Source organism: Cuculus canorus, chromosome 24, assembly GCF_017976375.1.
Source record: "Cuculus canorus isolate bCucCan1 chromosome 24, bCucCan1.pri, whole genome shotgun sequence".
Classification (NCBI taxonomy): domain Eukaryota; kingdom Metazoa; phylum Chordata; class Aves; order Cuculiformes; family Cuculidae; genus Cuculus; species Cuculus canorus.
Window position 1 is genome coordinate 6,359,909 of NC_071424.1, and position 13,959 is coordinate 6,373,867.

General features: G+C 57.0%; 1 protein-coding gene across 2 annotated transcripts in view; it reads right to left on the reverse strand.

The window, feature by feature from the left end:
* ADORA1 (adenosine A1 receptor) overlaps positions 1-3,326 on the reverse strand; it is a 28,406-nt gene extending 25,080 nt beyond the window's left edge. The window contains exons 1-2 of one of the 2 annotated variants that reach the window (XM_054087347.1): positions 3,141-3,326; positions 2,406-2,791 (exon numbers count right to left, since the gene is read on the reverse strand). In XM_054087347.1, coding sequence (XP_053943322.1) covers positions 2,406-2,746 — 341 coding nt within the window. In that variant the 5' untranslated portion in view covers positions 2,747-2,791; positions 3,141-3,326. Of the gene's footprint in view, positions 1-2,405; positions 2,792-2,947; positions 3,052-3,140 lie in introns of those variants that run through there. The other variant, XM_054087346.1, reaches the window with a different exon arrangement.
* Between the last annotated feature and the right edge of the window lie 10,633 nt (positions 3,327-13,959).

The following is a 13,959-nucleotide window of genomic DNA, read 5'->3' on the forward strand; positions in this document are numbered from 1 at the left end:
TTTCAGATCCAGGGAATGTTCTTTAGTGACATTTTCTGCCATCTACAATGTTGTTTTGCTGCTGCTATGTCTAGGGCACAAAAACCACCTAAAAGCACCGCGTTAGCCAACTGCCAGGAATTCATACTGGAGAAAGAGGGAAATATCCAGGCATGATTGAGCAGAAAAGTTGGCAAAGCTGAACCCTTCATGTTGAGGCTAGCAAGCTGTTTAATATTAAAGTAGGCTACAAAAAATCAGAGGAAAATCTCGTGATGCTGAGTGCTCAGGCACATAACAGAATGACAAAATTCAGGGCTCCCCGAAAAGGCCCGTTTGATGCTCAGAGGCAGCAAGTGAGTAAAAAAGACTGGGTTTGTTAGAGAAATGACAGCCGTGAGCCAGGCAGCGTTGCTATGTATAAAACCGCAGTCCTCCCACACCTGAACCCATCCCCACCACGCAGGGGATGCAGGAGGACCAAAAAAAGCACTGAGAGCAATGACAGGGTGAGAATCGCTTTGGTTACGCCGATGGGCTGGAAGACGACGATTTTTCAGGCTGGGAAAATCACACTTTAGGATGAAGTTTGGAACAGTCTGTGGAATCAAGTGTGGCAGGGAGGAGGTGGGCAGGGACCGCAGTTTTATTCTGTGCCACCTGACTTGCGCTCCTTCATGGAGCAGCTTCTGCTGGCCATGGGTGCAGGAAAAAACCACAAAGAAACAGATCTCTGGGCTGATCCAGTGGATCTGAGGACACCAGGCACTCTGAGGCAGCCAGACGATCCCAACAGAGGTGCCTTCTATCTGTCTCTCTGTATAGGAAGGTGGTTACTGGCCTGGGAAGGGTCCTACGCAGGGCTACAAAGATGATCCTAGGGCTGGAGCACGTCTGCTATGGGGACAGGCTGAGAGAGTTGAGGTTGTTCAGCCTGGAGAAGAGAAGGCTCTGAGGAGACCTTAGAGCAGCTTCCAGTGCTGAAAGGGGCTGCAGGAAAGTTGGGGAGGGACTTTTTACAAGGGTCTGGAGTGATAGGAAGAGGGGGAGTGGCTTTAAGTTGGAGAGGGGAAGATTTAGATTGGAGGTTAGGAAGAAACTCTTCACGCTGAGGGTGGGGAGGCCCTGGCCCAGGCTGCCCAGAGCAGTGGTGGCTGCTCCATCCCTGGAGCTCTTCAAGGCCAGGCTGGATGGGGCTTTAAGCAACCTGATCCAGTGGGATGTGTCCCTGCCTATGGTAAGGGAGTGGGAACTGCATGGACTTTAAGGTCCCTTCCAAATCAAGCTATCCTATGATTACCATTCTATGATCCTAGATTTGTCGGGATCTGGGCAGCACCTACCACAAGGAGGCTGTGTCCTTTTAAGGGGTCTTTATGCTGATGAAGGGTCTTGGACCCCTGAAGCCAAAGGGCTGGAGCCCACGTCTGAGCTGCAAAGGGGTCTCTGGGGTGACAGGAGCTGGGGGTGTGCTCAGCCGTCCTGGCTGGGCTGAGTTTTCCAGCAATGCTCTCAGCAGCGAGAGCCTTCCCAGAGCCAGAGCCCAGCAAAGGTGTCCCTGCAGCCCAAGGATGTCCTTGAACAGAGCAAGGGGGACAAGAGACTGTACAGCGAGGGGCTGAGCTGGGATGTGTGGGCTGCATTCAAGTGTCACCAATATCAGTTGTCACATCCCCTTCCAGCCCTGCTGACACCTCCCGGTCCCCCTGTGGCACTCCAGCCTGTGGCAGCGTGGCCCAAGCCCAGGGGCTGCAGCACCGCACCCGCGGGAGGGAGCCGGCCATGAAGCAGTTAAATATCTCCTCCAGGAGCATCAGAGTTCAAATATAGTGCATTCCCCCCATTTAAGCCCCATGGTACTTGCTATGGGCTTGGCTTTGGCAACAGATACAGGTGACGAGAAGTCATTTGTGGGGCAGCCCCAGAGCCAGGGTCTCTCCTGGGTGACCTTGCCCCACGAGACGTGCTGGGCTGTCACCTCTGGTCCTTCAAAAGCTGTGTCCTACATGTCCATCAGCAAGCATGTTATCACCCCTGCGCTCCTCACGGCAAAGGAGAACCCGGACTGAAGACAGATCTCTCATCCCCTTTGCACTCCCTGAAGCACCCTGCCGGGTGGCAGTGGAACACACTTTGTCTCTGCCACAAGGCACCCCAAGAGGGGTTTGTCCTGCCCCATCTGACAGCTGCCACAATGCAATCACTGCCTGCACCCCCAGCACCCTCTGACCCCCCAAGTGAAGCTACCAGAGACTCCAGGAACCCCCCAAGCCCACCGCGCCCTGACTGCTGCCGTGGCCAGCAGTGCCCGGGCCAGCACTGTGGAGAAAGACGTTTCTCCCAATGCTTCTCCAAGAGTTTGGGGCATCCTCGTTCCCCTTTAACAAAGCATCACCGCAGAGTTTGTCTTGAGGTGTTTTTCCTACCTGACTGGGATCTTCACCCGCAGGTACCGATCCACGGCAATGGCCAGGAGTGCCAGGATGGAGCTCTCGGTGAGGATGAGGACGGGACAGGCTACCATGAGGCAGCTGTAAAACTCCGTCTGGGGTCCGATGTTGATGATGATGGCCAGTGGGATGACCAGAGCCCCCACAGCCACGTCGGCCACTGCCAGGGAGACGATGAAGCAGAAGGTGGCATCCCGCAGCGCCTGGTTCATCTTCACAGCCCAGATGACCAGGATATTCCCCGGCACGGACACCAAAGCGATGAGGACTTCGATGGAGATGTAGGCAGCCTGGAAGGCCGAGACAGGCTGTGCCATGATGCTCCGGTCCCCTCCTCGCTCACTCCGGGGTCCCTCTGTCACCTGCAAACGCACAGGGAGGCGGTGAGCGAGTGGCATCAGTGACCTGAGCTGCGAGCTGGGATGGAGCCCGGGCAGGGGGGTGGGAACCCCCCCCCCCCCCCTCCTGTCTGTGCCGTCCCCCGGGGCTCCGTCCCCCGGGGCTCATCCTGCACCCACCTCCATCCCGCTCCGGGAGCCGCAGGGCGAACGGGAGCTGCCGGCGGAGCCCCCCCCTCCCAGCGCTCGGGGCCGCCCGAGGCTGCAGCCGCAGCGGGGCTGCCCTTCCCACCCCCCTCTCCTCCTCTTCCTCCTCCTCCTCCTCCTCTCCTCGCCCCGCGCCCCGGCATCTGCCGCCCCCAGCGCCCCTCACCTTGCCCCGCACGCCGAGGGCTCGTTTCGGGGGGGCAGCAGGAGCCCCTCACCCGCAGGGTAAGGCTGGGAACATGCTGGGGGCGCCGGGGGATGCTCGGGGCGCTGCGCTCGGTCCCCGGTGCCCGGCACCGTTCGGCTCCCGCAGGCTGTGCCAGCTCCCAGCCCGAGCCGGAGCATCACATGGTGCAGCCTCCCGGCCCTTTAAAGAGCGAGGGACACGATTTGGGGCTCCCCGGCACCCCCGGGAAGGAAGGCGGGGGGGGGGGGGGGGCAGCCGGGAAGGGGGTGACGGGGTGGGAGCGGCGGGGTCGGTGCCAGCACGGAGCTCACAGGTCCCGCTTCGAGCCCCGGAACCGGTACTTCGGGTGCGGTGTGGGGCAGGGGGTGCGGGGAGGGGGCAACGGAGGCAGAACCGGAGCTCGGGGTAAGCAAGGAACCCTCACATCACCCGGGAAGGGACCAGCCGCTGCTCCGGGCTCGGGTCCGGGACAGGGCTGGCACCCCAGTTCAGACCAGAAGGAGCTGGGGTGCTGACCCGGGCTCTGGCAGGTGATGTCTCACCCCAAATCCCCACTGAGGTGGGTCAGGAGTGAGCCCAAAGCATCCTTCATCCACTGAACAGCATCCCAGTTCAGACCAGAAAGAGCTGGGGTGCTGACCCGGGCTCTGGCAGACGATGTCTCACCCCAAATCCCCACTGAGGTGGGTCAGGAGTGAGCCCAAAGCATCTTTCATCCACTGAACAGCATCCCAGTTCAGACCACAACCAGTCCAAATTGCTGGGCTACTCCTATGGACTCTGGCTGACAATGTCTCACCCCAAATCCCCACTGAGGTGGGTCAGAAGAGAGCCCCAAAGCATCCTTCATCCACTGAATGGCACCCCTAGATGCTGGGGGGGTCTGCGTCCCGTGTTGGGGAGGAGTGAAGACTCCAGGCTGGGAGCATCCCTTTTGCCAGGAGCTGTGTTGGGTGAAGACAGAGCTGCTGGAGCAGGAGGAAGGTGTGTTGGGGGTGTGTTGGGGAATGGTGGCCCCAAACTTGTGCTGAGGCTGCACCAGACACTATTTAACATCCTAGGAAAAGTTTGGGGAAACTTGTCCACCTTCAAAAGTCACCTCCTGCTCTGGGTAGCAGAGAGCAAGGGGTCTGGGGTCTCGGTTTGACTGATGGAACCAATCCAACCATGGATACCCATCCAGGTGTGGACCAGGCACCTGCAAGGCCCATCTTGTGTCAGTCGCTCCCCAGGAGCAGGGCTGGTTTATGCGAGTACTGCAGGGAGCAGGACCACCTACAGCCTCAGAGTAGGAGCAAGCCAACTTTCCCAAGCCTGTCTCTCCCTATCTCCTCCTTCCTTTGCTGGGATTTGGGGCTGGTGAGAGATGTCCCAACACCTGGATCTGTCCCTTGGACCTGACCCTCAGCTCTCTCCTCCATCCGAGCCTGCACACCTCAAGGCGAAGATGGGAATGGCTGTGGGACCATCACAAACCCATTGCTGGACTCCTCCATCAGCTGGTGGCCCATGAGCTTCCCCCTCACCACAGTGGCCGGGAGTGTGTTGCTTACCCTGGAGAAGAGGAGGCTGAGGGAAGACCTTTTCACTGTCTACAACTACCTGACAGGAGGTTGTAGTGAGGTGGATGTTGGTCTCTTCTCCCAAGTGACAGGTGATTGGAGAGAGGGAATGGACTCAAGTTGCACCTGGACAGGTTCAGAATGGTCACCAGGAGAAATTTCTTCCCCAAAAAGGGTTCTCGGGCACCGGCAGACGCTGCCCAGGGAGGTGGTGGAGTTCACATCCCTGGACTGCGTTTAAAAGAGATATGGTTTTGTAGTGGACAGGTATGGTTGGGCTTGACGGTCTCAAAGGTCTTTTCCAACCTGGTGATTCTATGATTCCATAGGGCTGGAGGGATAGAGCATCCTTGGACCGGCTGGGGACTGTGGCAAGGTGCCACCTCCAGCCACCGGGCCGTGCCAGCAGTAGGGAGAGGAGAGCTTATTTGGATTTCAACGATCTGTTTGCACTGCAGGGAGAAAAATAAACTGAGGATGGCGGGCTCACGTAAACACTGTGCTATTTATGGGAGGCATTTGCCGGAGCACCTCACTGTACATCTCCTCACACATCCTCCACCGAGGGAAAGAAGCCGTTACCCCACTATAAGGCTGGAGACCCAAAGCCAGAGGCATTGTGTGGGGTGGGTGTGCTCAGGATGGGGTACCTGGAGTGGAGAGAGCACCCCCAGAGAGCCCCAACCCCCCTGTCCCACTGCCTTCCCAGGGTGAACACCTTGGCAATCAGCCTCTGGCTGGGAGCAGAGCAGGAAAACTGGCAGGTTCATCACGGGAGTGCAATGCGGAAGCAACCGTGGGCAGGTCCTGGCTTAATTGTATGCAAATCACCCAAACACAGCGATTAAAGCCACTCCTTTTCCTTAGTGGATTTGCAGTTTGTTTGTTTCCCCTCCCTGGACTCATGTCCCAACTGCCTTAATTTTAGTAGCACCCCTCCAAAAAGGCAGGTTGTGCCCCAAACAAGCTGCTTGGCTGGACTTCTGCCCCAGCAGGGTAGGAGCTCTCCCACCAGCCCACGTAAAGCTTCCAGGGCTTTGGCAAAGGCTCCAAAGGCTGAATGAGCCAATGCTGTTGCTGGTTGTTGCAGGCGGTTGTGCAGACCCTGTTCCTGGCAGACGTGGCATCGTCTGCTTGTCCTCCCAGACACAAGGCTAGGGATTGCGTTGGGTCAGCGTCAGAGATTCCTTAAAAACCCAGGAAGATAATTTTCTGGTGAACATCAGGCACCCAGAAATTTATTCAGGTCTTCCAGGTTCTTGCTGGGGTTTGAAAGGAGAAGAGGATCTGAGAGCTGTGGTGGATTATGAAGATCCCAAAGAAATGTTGAAAGAGGATGCGATGGGCAAACAGCCGCTGGCATCCCCAACGCAGCGGGGGAGATGGAGTGAAGGAGCACAAAGAGGAGACACGGCATGGCTTCTATACTCCTTCTATACTGCTTTTCCACCTTGCTGTCTCCCATGAGATGGTAACAGGACTGAACCTTGGCCTCAGCAGGAGGCAACGGTTGGTGTCCGGCTTCATGCCAGTGTGAGGCACTGGAGGGTTTGGCGTGTTGGGGCCAGCTGAGCCAGCTTTCCTGGCTGACAAGATCAAACCCCAGCTGCACACCTCCAGGGCTCGGCAGCAACCAAGAAATGCTTAGTCAAGAAGAGAAGCCAAGGCATGGGTAGGTCTTTTCCACCCATATCTTCTTCAGCTGTTCTTGGGGGTTTGAGCTTTCCCTCTCCTGCCTCAGTTTACCTACACGAAAATCAGCTCCAGGCTGCTGAGGGAAGGAGAAGCTGAGGGTTCCTCTACCTTTTCCATCATGAGGACCATCCCACAGCCCTCTGGTCACAGAAAGGGGCCTCTTAATTAGGAAAGTTAATTAAGAGTGTGACTGGTTGCCAGAAGCACAGGGCTGTGTGTTTGGAGGGCTGACGTCTCTGTGAGATATTAATTAGGATGAGTGACCATCCAAATGCCATGGTCTGGTGGGCCTGGACAAGATGGCACAAGGTGAAAAAAGAAGGAGCGGACAAAGGGAAAACAAAGAGCTTTTCCAAAGATACCTCTGGTGCGCTGAGATGCCGGGGAGCGATGCTCAGCCCGTAGCACCAGCGCTGGGGCCACCACTCTGTGCGCGCTGGGTGACACAGAGCGCTGGCTGGACGCCACTAGGGACACAGGGCTGCTCCATGGCTTGGGTCCAGTTTCTCTCTGTTTAATGGGATACACGACCCTTGGGAAGCTGTTTGAGGAGCAAGGAGCACCACGCTTTTGCAGAGTGATGCATCCCTGTCTGGGCTTTGCAGCAGCTGCTCGGCAGCAATGACACTGTGGAGAAAAAACTCCCAGGAGGTAAACCAGCAGCTCCTGGAGGGCAGATGGAGGAATGGCTGCTTCCCCATGGGTCGACCCTTTCCAAGAAGCGCATCTCAGCCCTCCTACCCACAGCAGGTTAACGTGGGTTGGCAGTGCTGGCAATAGAATCACAGAATGGTTTGGGTTGGAAGGGACCTTAAAGGTCATCCAGTTCCACCCCCTTCCATGAGCAGGGACACCTCCCACTGGATGAGGGGGCTCAAAGCCCCATCCAACCTGGCCTTGAACCCCTCCAGGGATGGGGCAACCACCACTGCTCTGGGCAGCCTGGGCCACCCTCATCATGAAAAATTTCTTCCTAATATCTAATCTAAATCTTCCCCCTTCCAATTTAAAGCCATTCTCTGAGGGGGAAACTGAGTCACGGGTGGTGTCTGTGGTCACTCAGCAAGCGGGTGCTGGTGTGAGACTGTGCCCTGGCTCCCTTCCGCGCTGGGTCGATGCTGTGTTCGTGAGGATGCAGGCTCCCCTGGCTGGAGAGGCCAAGCCGTGCTCTGTGCCCTGCCAGATGCCAGCCAGGTGCTGCCTGCGGGCAGCTGGGTCAGAGCCAAGCCTCACCTTGGCACAGCAGGATGGGGCTTCTGCGCTTCCCTGGCTGGAAAGAACTGCTGAGCCATCACTTGGTGGAAAGAAAAACACGTCCAATGCCTGGGCAAGCTCTGCACCAGCACTGTCCTTGGCACGCAGCGGGGTAGAGCAGAGGTCTGCCCCACTTTCTGGCTCTGTGGCGTGCCAGAGACCGCAGCGGGGTGCCGGAGTCCACCCCCATGCCCCAGTGCAAGCCCTTTGCCTCTTCATCGCAGCATCTTCCTCACCAAGCGCTGGGTTTATTTTAATTGCAAGGGAGCCCCAGGAGTGTTATCGAGCCAGGCTGCCGGCCAAGAGCTATTCCTGCCCACTTGCTCCAGCAGGCTCGGTGGTGCAGGATGGAGTGAAACCTCTCTCTCCCTGCAAATCAATTTAGAGGGGGGTTAAAACCCTTTGCTCCTTCTCCATCGCCACCCTTTAAACAAACAAAGAGCTTGTGAACCTCTCTATTTATTGAAGAAGCCCATGGGGAGGCAGGATGGTGCTCGCTACCTCCAGCCCCATGGGCACCCGAGGGGAGGGGGCAGGGAGGCTGGTGGTGTAAGCGCTCGGAAGCACGCAGCGGCGATGACAGATCTTTCTGGGGCAAAGACTCGTGTGAGACAGCAACTTCCCAGGGAAGGGAAAAAAAGAGGAGGGAGGAGAATGCAAAAGGAAAAATGTGGATTCTGCAAATCCTGGTTTGATACAAGCGATGAATGAGGGGAACCACTTCCCTTGGTAGATATCCCAGACGGTATTGTCATTTTCTGGTTGATCTTTGGGGAGATATTGGGAGGGAAGGGGTGAAGAGCTGTGTCTGGAAGACCCAAATGCGAGCTCCAGACCTGAAGCTGCAGTGGCCTGAGGACATCTGCTCTTACTGCCCTGTACTCAGTAGATGAGGTGAAAGATGAAGATTTGGGGCAAAGGAGAAAACAGGGAGTGCAGGAGTGACAGCAATGGGAGGGAAGCGGCTGAGTTGGGATTGGCTGGTTTGGTGCTCCAGGAAGAAGCTGGTGAGGTGTCCCTCGTGTGGTGCATAAGGACAGCCACATCCCCATGACTGCTGCTCCCAGAAGCTGTTTTTCTTCCTTCAGAAACATATTCTGTTTTCTATTTTAAAGTTCTCCACGGTTAGTCTCCGGTTGTCCCTCACCGCGTCTTTCCCAGCTGCCTGGGCAGCTCTCCATTTCAGTAACAGGGATTTTTTCCCCACTCAAACACTTGCAGATTGTAGCCACATCACCAGCCTCCAGCACAACAGCCCTTCTTCCATCTGATTCATGCAGCCTCCAAGCCCCGTGCTCTGCTGCTGCCCAAGTTATTCCCTCCCAACCAATCTAAACTGAAACGCTTTATTTCCAGAAATTAAGCCAGGACAGAAATCCACGGGGCAGCTCCTCTGTGTTGTAAAAGAAGCTGCTTAAACCCTTCCCGTGTGCCTAAACCTACAGATTCCTAATGAAGAGGTGGAAAATTCCTTATCAGCAGATGGAATCTGCCTCCTGCTCTGTTCCCATTTTCTCCTTCCAGATGGGATTGTTTCCTTGTGGCCTCAGAGCTGCACAAATGCTACAAGAACCGTCTGAGCACTGGCGAAAACAGCCTCCCAGCCCTGGTCCCTGGGGGATGGCTTCTCCAGGACGGTGACACTGCAGTAGGACATCTGACATTTGGTGTTGCACAGAGCAACCCTGAGATGGTCAGCAGAGATGTTCCCACAGCTGGCTACCTTCCTTGGGGACGTGTGAGCAGAAGTCCCTTGCCACGAGCTCAGAGCATATCAGCTTTGACAGACGTGGAGGCTGCTTCTCCTGCCTTTCCTCCTCTTGCTTCCATGGGTGGGGAGGATTTGGGGGGCAGGACCCAGCTTGGGGCTCACACAGCCACGTGATGGGCTGTCCTTGGATGAATTTCTGCGTTGGGAGGACATTATTTGTCACAGTGATTCCCCACAGACCTGCTGCCACTGCAGGATGCCTCGTGGCTCTAGGGCTTGGAGGTGATGGATAAGTGGGGACCCATCACTGAAGGTTCAGTGCTGCAGAAGTCAGTTGGATGTCTGCAGCTTTTGGGGTGCCGAGAGCCTCCAGATGCTCTCCTAGCCCCAAGCTGTGGGGAAGGGGAGCGCTGACAGGGAGGTCCCCCCCTTGATGCAGACATTGCCTTGCTGGGAAAGACTGAAAGGAGGGATGGGCCAGAAGAGCACTGGACTGAAGAGCAGAGTCCTCAGACAGGCGTTGTGAAGGCAGCTGGACACATAATCCCAAATTTCTTCTCCTGCTCCCCAGGAGTGGCCCTTTCCCATGAAAAGCCCTGGCCAAAGCAGTGTTTGCTGTCTGTGTCTGTCTCCTGCATCCAGGGTGGAGACGCAAGGATGGAGCAGGGGAAGGAAGCTCCCCTCCGCGTTCCCATCCCTTGTGTTTTCCTGCAAGGATGAAAGATGGTGAGACCCTATCTCAGGGTCTTGCTCAGCCTTCCCAAAACATTGCAAGGGCCAGGAGCTATGATGCTTTGTCTTTGTGTATTCCCCAGGTCTTGATGGGAGCAGAAACCCAGCACAGCCACCAAAGAGGCCCTGGAAAGGAAGAATCCAGCTCTGGCCCCAGGTGCACCCCAAGATCCCCTGCTGAGGACAAGAGATCTGCCCAGCCCTAGGGACAACTGGGACTCCCAGTTTCAACTCCCTAAATAAATGCCCTTGAATAGGTGGAGACCAATACAGATGCTGGTGGCCAAGGGGTTCGGCTCCTCCCCACCCAGTTCAGTCCTCAAAAGCAAATAAATCCATGGGGCCAAAGGGACCAGACATGACATAGGCACTGGGCGCGAGCACCCTGTGAAGGACAGAGGACACAGCTTCTGCAGGAAGATTAGAAAGGGTAGAAATCCTCAAAGCATATTCTTGTCCCTCTCCATGGGGTGAAAGCCGAGCTGCTCCCCAAGAGACACTTGAGAGCAAGTGTGGCTGCTAGAGCTGAAGCCAAAAATCGCTTCTCTGGAACCATTTCCCCTCCAGTGGAACACACAAATGCAAAGGAAATGCCTTCCGGGAAGTCCCCCTGCTTCCCCGGAGCCTCCCCTCTCCGGATTGGGATGTTTTGCAGCAAAAGATGAACTAGGGGACTGGGAGGAAGGCAGGAACCTGTGGAAACCAAACCCCAGGAGCTATTTTCAGCCCTTGGGCAGGAAAAACACTTGCTGGGGACATTACGCTCTGGGGAAAAAACAAACCTGGAGATTTTCTCCCCAGGGGGTAAGAAATGAGTAGCTGGGCTCATCCATGATGAGGAATCAGTGCTGGATAAGAGGAGGTGACCCCGAGAGTCTCCAGGTCCTGGTCCCCCTCTCAGCTCCGGAGCAAAGGACTGAGTCAGCACCTTGGATCCTGCAAGGGGCGGTGGGGGAGCGGGAGTGGTTCTTTCCCTCCACCCCAAACTGGGTTTAAAGGGTTCTGAGACGAATTGGCCTCTGTTGTGCAGCCCCAAACTCAGACTCAGTGTGCAGATAACCGGGCTGATGGTGCCCTCTCCCGTCAGCTGCGCTGCACGGCCACAGCGCCTGCAGGAGCTGAGGGTTTCTTCACCCCTTTGGGCAAAGATCAGGGGACACTCGGTGACCTGGACAAGGAAGAGATGGATTATCCTCAGTCGCAACCCCAAAGGGTCTGAAAATTTGCATTTTAAGGCATTTCTCAGGCAGCCAGCAGTTGCATTTACTCAGTGGTTGAGGTGGGCTAGAAAGAGCTCGACCTCTTGCGATGGGGTGTGGGGAGCCCCCGAAAAATATCTACCTTTCTGTTCGCTACACCAAAAATTGCCAGCCTTCCTCACCCCTCCCAGCCCTTCCTCATCCTCCTGGCTCTCATATTCCCTGGCTGGGGTCCAGCTCCATCAGTTTGTCAGGTGCGGGATGTCCCAGCGGCGGGTGGCCTGGGGACCCCCATGGCGTGAGTGCTGCCTGCTTGACCCAGGATCTCGCTGCTGTGTGGTCGGGATGGTCCTCCAGCTGCTTGACCGGTCCCGACAGCACGTGCCGGAGCAGCCGACAGCTGAGCACACGAGTGGAGTCGGGGTGTTGCTGAGGCAATGCTGCTTCATGGAACTGAATACGTTGGGAAAGGAGAAAACCATCCTGGGGAGGGGGCACCGAGCCTGTGTTGGGCTGAGCCGACAACCTCTGCCCCCGCAGTGGGAATTTGCAGGGTGAGGCCACTCTGGAAGGGCTGGGTGTCCCTCCCTGGGACTGGCTCCTCCAGCATCGCTGCTGGCATGTCTTGGGGAGGGTCTGCTATCCCTTCTCCCCTTGGCCACCCCACCCTGAAGCCACAGAATCCCCCACCTTCCTTCCCCAGCTCTCCGAGTTACCACAGGGATCACTCTCCTTGTGCTGGTATTTGCTGTCCCATAGGGTGGGGACAGAAAAATGCCAGAGTCATCTGTTGATGTCCTGGAAGTCCCACATCAGTATCACTGTCTCCTTTTTCCTCCTGTTCATTGGACCCTGATCCTGCAGCATCAGTCCTGGGCCGTGGGGTTAGATGAGCCGCAGCAGGATCATCCCCACCATAGGGACAAGAGGATGGTCAGCCACCCAGGAGACCTGGCTTGCTGCCACCCAGCTCCCTCCCGGCCCCCTCCGTCACCACGTGGCTCCAGGTGTCCCATCTCAGGGCTGTCTCCTGCCGAGGGACACTGCTGTCCCTGGGTCCCATCCCTGGGCCTTGTGCCATCCTCTGGCCCAGGCAGCTGTCCCTCTCAGGGGTCGAATGGCCACCATATGTTGCTGCTGAATCCCTCGCATTCATGGGTCTTCCTCCAAACCCCCACCTGTCCTCCAGCTCACACGAGCCAAGCTCTCCCACTTCGAAGAAAACAGCCTCTTGTTGACAACTCGCTTCCCCCCCTTCGGTGTCACCGTGACACGTGTGGGGACAGCCCAGCCCATGCCACCATACAGGGGATGGAGGAGCAGCCTCTCACGTGCCAGGGATGCCACTGACATGCGGGGTCTCCAGATGGAAGAGCTCACAGTGGGGGTCGTGCTGGATGAATCCCTCTCCCACTGCAATTTGGGTCTGGGGGCTGGAAAGGGGAAGGGCTGTGTCCAGGCCATGGAGTCATGGAGCAAAGGAGGCCATGGTGGGGCAGAACAGCAGAAGATTTAGTGCTGGCAGTGGAGCAGAGCATCCACAATGAGTGTAGGCAAGGAGGGAGACCAGAGCCCCCAGAATGGTCCCTGGGCAGGGAGCTAGCCGGCTTGTGGGTCAGGGCAGCCGGGATGGCCCCCGGACTGGGCTCCAGCTGACTGGTGTGTTGGGGTGCCTAGTTTAGCCCCCAGACTGGGATCCAGTTGATTGATATTTTGTGACATCCAGTACTGTCCCCAGCCTGTCGAATGGGGGCCGCTCCACAGCCTGCACCACTCTGCTCACACCCTGCCCCCATCCCAGCTCAAACCTCAAGTCAAGTCAAGAACCACAATAAACCTCTACTCCGGCTAGACTTTATAGCTTCATTGCTATCCCTGGTTTCCTGATGGGGAAACTGAGGCACGGAGGCTGGTACCTGCATTGGTGGGGATGAGAGGCAAGTTGGGGGCCAAGTACACATGGGGACACGGTGCTTCAGGAGCATGAGCAGCTCCATCCCACCACCCACCCAACCTGCCAGCAAACCCAGACTGGGTGAACTGGCACATGGAGGTGAGGAAGGTGTTGTTGGCCAGTCCTGCCACGACCACTCCCATCCCGGGTGGGGACAGACAGCAGGACACCATTCCCCATTGCACCCCAGGGGCTGGACTGAAAACCAACCCTGAATCCCAGCAGGCTGAGGGGTGGCTGGCAGGGATGGGGTTGAAGGGGCAAGCTCTGCTGTGGCCCCATCTCTGCCGAGCAGCTGTCACCATCCCAAATCTCCGGCAAGCAGGCATGTCGGAAATCCCGGGTGTCGGAGGAGAGGTCTGCTCTGCATTCCTCAGCTGGGAGTGGGGAGAGGGCCAAGCATCTCCCCGACGCCCGCAGCTGCTCCCAAATATGTTATGACTTGTCACTGCGGAAGGAAGGGATGTCGGCAAGCCTGGAAAGCAAGAGGGGATGTGAGGCGGTGGAGTGCCCGGCAGGGTCAGGAGGGTGGGTCCCACTGCAAGTCGCATTTTGCTGGGAACCACTTTCCTATGCTGAAATCCCAGTGGGATGACCTCTTTGCTGAGTCCTGGCCACCCCTGGCCTCTCTTTCCCCATCAGTGGGATGGTGCTTGCACCCCAGGAGGGTAGAACATAGAATCATAGAATA